The sequence below is a fragment of the Nerophis lumbriciformis genome, linkage group LG23 (genome assembly GCF_033978685.3).
Source record: "Nerophis lumbriciformis linkage group LG23, RoL_Nlum_v2.1, whole genome shotgun sequence".
Taxonomy (NCBI): Eukaryota; Metazoa; Chordata; class Actinopteri; order Syngnathiformes; family Syngnathidae; genus Nerophis; species Nerophis lumbriciformis.
In genome coordinates this window covers 20,762,101-20,772,086 of record NC_084570.2, presented here as the reverse complement: position 1 = coordinate 20,772,086, position 9,986 = coordinate 20,762,101, and the positions used below count along the sequence as shown (strand labels likewise).

The window sequence follows — 9,986 nt, the reverse complement described above, 5'->3', positions numbered from 1 at the left end:
ATTTGAGGAAGCACATCGCGGTAAGTAACGTTAGTAGATATTTTGGCTGTCACCGTAGGCTGATATTAGCTTCCCTGCTGTGAATCACTGTCAAATGTACATCGTGTGGGGACATTTATTAACGCACTGCAGCCTCATAGAGACACACACACACACACACACACACACACACACACACACACACACACACACACACACACACACACACACACACACACACACACACACACACACACACACACACACACACACACACACACGCACGCATAGAAACACCAGTCAGAAGTGCAGTGTGTTCCCAGATGCAGCCCACACCTATCAGTTTATGGTTTACGTAAAGGCTAACTTGTTATTTTCCTTTATAATCTCTGCCTACTGAGCCTATGGTGCTGTTAAGTTATTGTGGCTCAATTTGCCTTAATTTTTTCAATGTTAATGTATTATTATTTAATATATATTATGGTTTTAGTTGCTTAAGAGATATTCCTGGCTCTGAATTTGCTCATTGCTATTTTTATGTTTTTGTGCATTATTTGTTGCCGTCATCATTAAACGAACAGGTTACTCATCAGTTACTCAGTACTTGAGTAGTTTTTTCACAACATACTTTTGACTTTTACTCAAGTAAATATTTGGGTGACTACTCCTTACTTTTACTTGAGTAATACATCTCTAAAGCAGGGGTAGGGAACCTATGGCTCTCAAGCCAGATATGGCTCTTTTGATGACTGCATCTGGCTCTCAGATTAATCTTACCTGACATTGCTTAACACAATAAGTAATTAATAATTCCGCTGGTAATCACAATAACGTTGAAAATACTAAACATTCTCATGCATTTTAATCCATCCGTCCGTTTTCTACCGCACCTGTTCTAGAAGTCGCATTAATGGTAAGAAGTATTTTATTTATTATTGGATAGCTTCAGAATAACAATGTTATTAAAAAGAATAAGAGACTTTTTATACTCTAAAATGTTGGTCTTACTTAAAAATGCACGCACTTAGTTGTATTCAGCGTTAAAAAATATTATATGGCTCTCACGGAAATACATTTTTAAATATTTGGCTTTCATGGCTCTCTCAACCAAAAAGGTTCCCGACCCCTGCTCTAAAGTAACAGTACTCTTACTTGAGTACAATTTCTGGCTACTCTACCCACCTCTGGTGATAAGCATGCTAGTTGTCGGCTACCGATTAGCGCTCCAGTTGCTAGCTAAATGTTAGGGTGCTAGTTGCAACTAGCGATTAGCACGCACCATGCGAGCTAATGATTAAGGCGGTAGTTGCCAAAAAGCAATTTGTGCGGCAGTTACCGGCTAGCAATTAGGGTGCTACTTGCCGTCTCGCGATTAGTGTGCTCCGTTACAGCTAGCTACTAGCGACGCTGTACTGTATTATTTGGACATCTACAGTAAGTACAGTATTGCAAAAATAACAAGTTATTTTCACAATCCCAATTTTAGTAGGGATTCTTCGCTGGATCAGTTTGGGGATCCCGGGTCTGGAAAACATTAAAGTTTGCGATAGTTGACAAGTTAATTGCTAGCTGATAACTAGAATCTTAATTGTTAGCTAACAATTAGAGCACTAATCGCTAGGTTCTATTTTAAATGCTAGCGTGAATACAAACATATAATTATTCATGTAATTTCCAAACTACACTACAATGTATTGGATCAATGCTAATGTGTATTTAATATAAAAACTATATTTGAAAAAGTCAATTGGTGTTTGGAGGCACGAGCAGGAGCCTCCACGGCCCCTCCCCCTCCATCCCCCCTCGAGGGTCTGCCGCCGTCCGCACGTCTCACTCGGCCGTCACATACTTGGAGTTCCTCATAGGAGCCGCGAAACAAAACAACGCCGACATGACGGACTCCAAACCGCCCGACTCATCTTCCGCCCCGCAGCCGACCACAGCAGACGAGCCCTCGGCGGGAAACGGCCAGTGCGAGCAGAAGGACCCTCGGGGAGAGCAGGAAGAACATCCGCGGCCAAGTTGCGGGAATCCGGAAGAATTGTTGAAGATGGAGCAGGAGATGAGGATTACTGACAGCATCGAGGACGCAGGTACAGTCAAAACACCGAGAAATGTTCATATTGGGAGTCAATGTCAATATTTCATTATTTCTATACAAACTGTAATATTTAGCTATTTAACAAGTCAAATGTCATTGACTAGTTAAGGCTGTCCTAACTTTCCCCACAGACACGTAGTGACACATCAGAGGACCACTTACGCCATTTTTTTTTTATTAAACCGCCTTAAAAGTTATGTGGATATAGTTATGTGGATATTAGTTATGTGGGTATTAGTAATGTGGATATTAGTTATGAGGGTATTAGTTATGTGGGTATTAATTATGTGGATATTAGTTATGTGGGTATCAGTTATGTGGCTATTAGTTATGTGGGTATTAGTTTTGTGGGTATTAATTATGTGGGTATTAGTTATGTGGGTATTAATTATGTGGGTATTAGTTATGTGGATATATGTTATGTGGGTATTAGTTATGTGGGTATTAGTTTTGTGGATATTAGTTATGTGGGTATTAGTTATGTGGGTATTAATTATGTGGGTATTAGTTATGTGGATATTAGTTATGTGGGTATTAGTTATGTGGATATTAGGTATGTGGGTATTAGTTATGTGGAAATTACTTATGTGGATATTATTTATGTGGATATTAGTTATGTGGGTAGTAGTTATGTGGGCATTAGTTATGTGGGTATTAGTTATGTAGATATTAGTTATGTGGGCATTAGTTATGTGGGTATTAGTTATGTGGGTATTAGTCATGTGGGTGTTAGTCATGTGGATATGAGTTATGTGGGTATTAGTTATGTAGATATGAGTTATGTGAATATTAGTTATGTGTTAAAAGTTAGGTGGATATTAGTTATGTGGGTATAGAGTGTCCGCACTGAGATCGGTAGGTTGTGAGTTCAAACCCCGGCCGTGTCATACTAAAGACTATAAAAATGGGACCCATTACCTCCCTGCTTGGCACTCAGCATCAAGGGTTGGAATTTGGGGTTAAATCACCAAAAATGATTCCCGGGCGCGGCCACCGCTGCTGCTCACTGCTCCCCTCACCTCAGTGGTACTTTAACTTTAATTAGTTATGTGGGTATTAGTTATGTGGATATTAGTTATGTGGGTATTAGTTATGTGGGTATGTGTTATGTGGATATTAGTTATGTGGGTATTAATTATGTGTCAAAAGTTATGTGGATATTAGGTATGTGGGTATAGTTACTTGGATATTAGTTATGTGGATATTAGTTATGTGGGTATTAGTTTTGTATATATTAGTTATGTGGGTTTTTGTTATGTGGATATTAGTTATGTGTTAAAAGTTATGTGGATATTAGTTATGTCGGTATTAGTTATGTGGGTATTAGTTATGCGGGAATAAGTTATGTGGACATTAGTTATGTGGGTATTCATTATGTGGGTATTAGTTATGTGGATATTAGTTATGTGGATATTACTTATGTGTTAAAAGTTATGTGTATATTAGTTATGTGAATATTAGTTATGTGGACTGGATATTAGTTATGTGGGTATAAGTTATGTGGGTGTTAGTCATGTGGATATGAGTTATGTGGGTATTAGTTATGTAGATATGAGTTATGTGAATATTAGTTATGTGTTAAAAGTTAGGTGGATATTAGTTATGTGGGTATAGAGTGTCCGCACTGAGATCGGTAGGTTGTGAGTTCAAACCCCGGCCGTGTCATACTAAAGACTATAAAAATGGGACCCATTACCTCCCTGCTTGGCACTCAGCATCAAGGGTTGGAATTTGGGGTTAAATCACCAAAAATGATTCCCGGGCGCGGCCACCGCTGCTGCTCACTGCTCCCCTCACCTCAGTGGTACTTTAACTTTAATTAGTTATGTGGGTATTAGTTATGTGGATATTAGTTATGTGGGTATTAGTTATGTGGGTATGTGTTATGTGGATATTAGTTATGTGGGTATTAATTATGTGTCAAAAGTTATGTGGATATTAGGTATGTGGGTATAGTTACTTGGATATTAGTTATGTGGATATTAGTTATGTGGGTATTAGTTTTGTATATATTAGTTATGTGGGTTTTTGTTATGTGGATATTAGTTATGTGTTAAAAGTTATGTGGATATTAGTTATGTCGGTATTAGTTATGTGGGTATTAGTTATGCGGGAATAAGTTATGTGGACATTAGTTATGTGGGTATTCATTATGTGGGTATTAGTTATGTGGATATTAGTTATGTGGATATTACTTATGTGTTAAAAGTTATGTGTATATTAGTTATGTGAATATTAGTTATGTGGACTGGATATTAGTTATGTGGGTATAAGTTATGTGGATATTAGCTATGTGGGTATTCGTTATGTGTATATTAGTTATGTAGGTATTAGTTATGTACTATATTAGTTATGTGGGTATTAGTTATGTGGATATTAGTTACGTGGATATTAGTTATGTAGGTATTAGTTATGTCTATATTAGTTATGTGAGTATTAGTTATGTGGGTATTATTTATGTGGATATTAGTTATGTGGGCATTAGTTACGTGGATATTAGGTATTTGGGTATTAGTTATGTGGATATTACTTATGTGGATATTAGTTATGTGGATATTAGTTATGTGGATATTAGTTATGTGGGTATTAGTTAGTTATGTGGGCTTTAGTTATGTGGGTATTAGTTATGTAGATATTAGTTATGTGGGCATTAGTTATGTGGGTATTAGTTATGTGTGTGTTAGTCATGTGGATATTAGTCATTTGGATATTAGTTATGTGGGTATTAGTTATGTGGATATTAGTTATGTGGGTATTAGTTATGTGTTGAAAGTTAGGTGGATATTAGTTATGTGGGTATAGAGTGTCCGCCCTGAGATCGGTAGGTTGTGAGTTCAAACCCCGGCCGAGTCATACCAAAGACTATAAAAATGGGACCCATTACCTCCATGCTTGGCACTCAGCATCAAGGGTTGGAATTGGGGGTTAAATCACCAAAAATGATTCCCGGGCGCGGCCACCGCTGCTGCTCACTGCTCCCCTCACCTCATTGGTACTTTAACTTTAATTAGTTATGTGGGTATTAGTTATGTGGATATTAGTTATGTGGGTATTAGTTATGTGGGTATGTGTTATGTGGATATTAGTTATGTGGGTATTAATTATGTGTCAAAAGTTATGTGGATATTAGGTATGTGGGTATAGTTATTTGGATATTAGTTATGTGGATATTAGTTATGTGGGTATTAGTTTTGTATATATTAGTTATGTGGGTTTTTGTTATGTGGACATTAGTTATGTGTTAAAAGTTATGTGGATATTAGTTATGTCGGTATTAGTTATGTGGGTATTAGTTATGCGGGAATAAGTTATGTGGATATTAGTTATGTGGGTATTCATTATGTGGGTATTAGTTATGTGGGTATTAGTTATGTGGATATTAGTTATGTGGATATTACTTATGTGTTAAAAGTTATGTGGATATTAGTTATGTGAATATTAGTTATGTGGACTGGATATTAGTTATGTGGGTATTAGTTATGTGGGTTTTAGTTATGTGGGAATAAGTTATGTGGGTATTAGCTATGTGGGTATTCGTTATGTGTATATTAGTTATGTAGGTATTAGTTATGTACTATATTAGTTATGTGGGTATTAGTTATGTGGATATTAGTTATGTGGATATTAGTTATGTAGGTATTAGTTATGTATATATTAGTTATGTGAGTATTAGTTATGTGGGTATTATTTATGTGGATATTAGGTATTTGGGTATTAGTTATGTGGATATTACTTATGTGGATATTAGTTATGTGGATACTAGTTATGTGGGTATTAGTTAGCTATGTGGGCATTAGTTATGTGGGTATTAGTTATGTAGATATTAGTTATGTGGGCATTAGTTATGTGGGTATTAGTTATGTGTGTATTAGTCATGTGGGTATTAGTCATTTGGATATTAGTTATGTGGGTATTAGTTATGTTTATATTAGTTATGTGGGTATTAGTTATGTGTCAAAAGTTAGGTGGATATTAGTTATGTGGGTATAGAGTGTCCGCCCTGAGATCGGTAGGTTGTGAGTTCAAACCCCGGCCTAGTCATACCAAAGACTATAAAAATGGGACCCATTACCTCCATGCTTGGCACTCAGCATCAAGGGTTGGAATTGGGGGTTAAATCACCAAAAATGATTCCCGGGCGCGGCCACTGCTGCTGCTCACTGCTCCCCTCACTTCATTGGTACTTTAACTTTAATTAGTTATGTGGGTATTAGTTATGTGGATATTAGTTATGTGGGTATGTGTTATGTGGATATTAGTTATGTGGGTATTAATTATGTGTCAAAAGGTATATGGATATTAGGTATGTGGGTATAGTTATTTGGATATTAGTTATGTGGATATTAGTTATGTGGGTATTAGTTTTGTGGATATTAGTTATGTGGATATTAGGTATGTGGGTATAGTTATTTGGATATTAGTTATGTGTTAAAAGTTATGTGGATATTAGTTATGTCGGTATTAGTTATGTGGGTATTAGTTATGTGGATATTAGTTATGTGGGTATTAGTTTTGTGGATATTAGTCATGTGGGTATTAGTTATGTGGATATTAGTTATGTGTGTATTAGTGATGTGTTAAAAGTTATGTGGATATTAGTTATGTGGGTATTAGTTATGTGGATATTAGTTATGTGGGTATTAGTTATGTGGATATTAGGTATGTGGGCCATTCTACCGAATTCGTTCAAAGTGAGGTTGGAAATATTTCAAGTTTTTTCCCCAAAAAACGTAGTCTTTATATACATATATTGTACAATACCCAAAGTACACTATGTGTGTACACATAGTATTATGTTTACTTCCTCTGTGTAAAGATGATTATTTTTTAAATGTATTGAGGTTTTTCCACAATAAAATCCATAAAAATATGTTTTTAAATACATTGTCTTACTTCGATTAATGAAATTCAAAACTTAGTCCATATATATGTTGTACAATACCCGAAGTACACGTTGTGTGTAGACATAGTATTCAATTATGTATAAAATATTATGTTAACCTGTAATATTATGTTTACTTCCTTTGTGTAAACATTTTTTTTTTACTTTTTGAGTTTTTCCACAATATAATCCATAAAAATATGTTTTTAAATACATATTAATTACAATTTATGACATTTTTTCAAAATCGATGTACAGTTTTTCTTTCTAAATTGTATAACACTGTTCAGATTGATTTAAGAGCTAACGATTTATGAACATATTTAACACAATTTAACTAATCAGTATCATAATATTTTAGTTGATAACTCAATATGCTCTACTTTCTTTTTTTGTAAACACACACTGTTCTGGTAGCGACCATTATTTTGTTTGCAAGGTTGTATCGTATTCCCCCAGCCTTATTGCTTAATAATAACTCATAACATGCTTGATGTTGGAATTATTACAAACACACATGCTTTGTGGTCAATAAAATCATTTATTTTTGGAGAATCCTGTTATTACCAGTTGACAATAATGACCAACGTGGATTTAGTATTCAGAGAAGAAGAATACATTGACATACATTGAACTTCTTACTGAAAAATACACATGGTGTATTCCAGTTCAATCAGAAAGGATGAACTAATCACAAACACCCCATCCATAACCCATGAAAAGGAGTAACAACAGGGAACACGCACGCACGCACGCACGCACGCACGCACGCACGCACGCACGCACGCACGCACGCACGCACGCACGCACGCACGCACGCACGCACGCACGCACACACACACACACACACATTCACGATCACTGCGTCAATTGTGATGTAAGTTTCCGTAGTGACAGTTTTGGTAGCGACAATTCTCAGAATCTGAATCCTAATTAAATAATGCTAGCAGCAAACACATTTTTAAAGAGTTGTACACTCATATAAACACCTAGTGTGTGTGTGACAATCATTGGTAATTAAAAAAAAAAAAAAAATTGCATAAAAGCTGAAAAAGTTTACATTATTGAAGTGATATGTGTTCAGTAGTGACAGTGTTTAAAGATACACACTGATTTTCAGACTTTGGGACACATTTATGTAAAAACTATGGGAATAAGTTACTTACCATGCAGCCTTGAATGCAATGTCACTTCCTGGTCAAAAATACAGACTTTAATATAGAATCAGTAAAGCCTCTAAAATGCTTGTGTTTTGGTAGTGACATTAAAACTAGGGACATGTTTTTTTTTAGCAGAGTTCTTTAATTTTAGAAGTAACCCCACCAAACATTCTGAAAGTATTTCAACCTTTGTTTAAATCAAAGGTCTTTGAAATTACATCATTGAATAAAATGTTTTATGCGGGATTTTCATAAATTTAAATTTAGGAGTCATGATTGGGGACAGGTACGTATGGGTAATACCCCGTATAAATGATATGTTATTATGTGTTATAAGTTACGTAGTTATGTGTTAAAATGTATGTGTGTAGTTATGTGTTAAAAGTTGATGTGTACACCGTAGTTATGTGTTATAAGTTATGTGTGTGGTCATGTGTTAGAAGTTATGTGTTGTTATGTGTTAAAATGGATGTGTTTAGTTATTTGTTAAAAGTTGTGTATACCGTAGTTATGTGTTATAAGTTATGTGTGTCGTTATGTGTTAGAAGTTAAGTGTTGTTATGTGTTAAAACGCATGTGTTTAGATATTTGTTAAAAGTTGTGTATATCGTAGTTATGTGTTAGAAGTTATGTGTGTAGTTAGGTGTTAAAAGTTATTTGTAGTTACGTGGTATATGCGTGTAGTTATGTGTTAGAAGTTTTGTGTAGTTATGTGATAAGTTAAGTGCGTCGTTATGTTTAGAAGTTATGTGTTTAGTTAGGTGTTAGAAGTTATTTGTAGTTATGTGTTAAAATTCATGTGTTTAGTTATTTGTTAAAAGTTGTGTATATTGTAGTGATGTGTTATGAGTTATGTGTGTCGTTATGTGTTAGAAGTTATGTGTTTAGTTAGCTGTTAGAAGTTATGTGTTAAAATTCATGTGTTTAGTTATTTGTTAGAAGTTGTGTATACTGTAGTTAAGTGTTGTAAGTTAGGTGTGTCGTTATGTTAGAAGTTGTGTTTAGTTAGGTGTTAGAAGTTATGTTAGAAGTTATATGTGTTGTTATGTGTGAGAAGTTATGTGTTAGAAGTTAAGTGTGTAGTTATGTTAGAAGTAATGTTAGAAGTTATGTATGTTGTTATGTGTGAGAAGTTATGTGTTTAGTTAGGTGTTAGAAGTTATGTGTTGTTATATGTTAAAATACATGTGTTTAGTTATTTGTTATAAGTTGTGTATATCGTAGTTATGTGTTAGAAGTTATGCGTGTATTTAGCTGTTGAAAGTAATGGGTAGTTACGTGTTATATGTGTGTAGTTATGGGTTATACGTTATGTGTAGTTATGTTATTAGTAATGTGTAGTTATGTTATAAGTTGTGTGTGTAGTTATGTGTTAGAAGTTATGTGTTAGAAGTTATGTTATAAGTTATGTGTCGTTTTGTGTTAGAAGTTATTTGTTGTGTGTTAAAATTCATGTGTTTAGTTATTTGTTAAAAGTTGTATATACCATAGTTATGTGTTGTAAGTTATGTGTGTCGTTATGTGTTAGTAGTAATGTATAGTTATGTGTGTATTAGTCATGTGTAGTTATGTGTTAAAAGTTATGTGTTAGAAGTTATGTGTAGTTCAAGAAAGTGTTACGTTATAAGTGACAAAGTGTATTAATATTAGTATTATTAGTGGAGGTTGAAGGTGTGAATCTTTGGGGACATAACGATTCGATCCGATCTCTATTCCTGAGGTGAAGATTCGATTCAGAATCGATTCTCGATTCAAACCGATTCTTGCAAAGTATTATTTGATATAATAATTAAAATGAAACATGTTTAAAACAGGCTACATGTTATAAACATTCATTCTGGTTGCATGGAGACTGCCTAGAAAC

The 9,986-nt window shown here is 34.7% G+C and overlaps 1 protein-coding gene across 1 annotated transcript in view; it reads left to right on the top strand.

The window, feature by feature from the left end:
- The first annotated feature begins 1,786 nt into the window (after positions 1-1,786).
- LOC133622591 (transmembrane protein 163a) overlaps positions 1,787-9,986 on the top strand; it is a 44,941-nt gene continuing 36,741 nt past the window's right edge. The window contains exon 1 of the mRNA XM_061985423.2: positions 1,787-2,072. Coding sequence (XP_061841407.1) covers positions 1,871-2,072 — 202 coding nt within the window. The 5' untranslated portion in view covers positions 1,787-1,870. The remainder of the gene's footprint in view (positions 2,073-9,986) is intronic.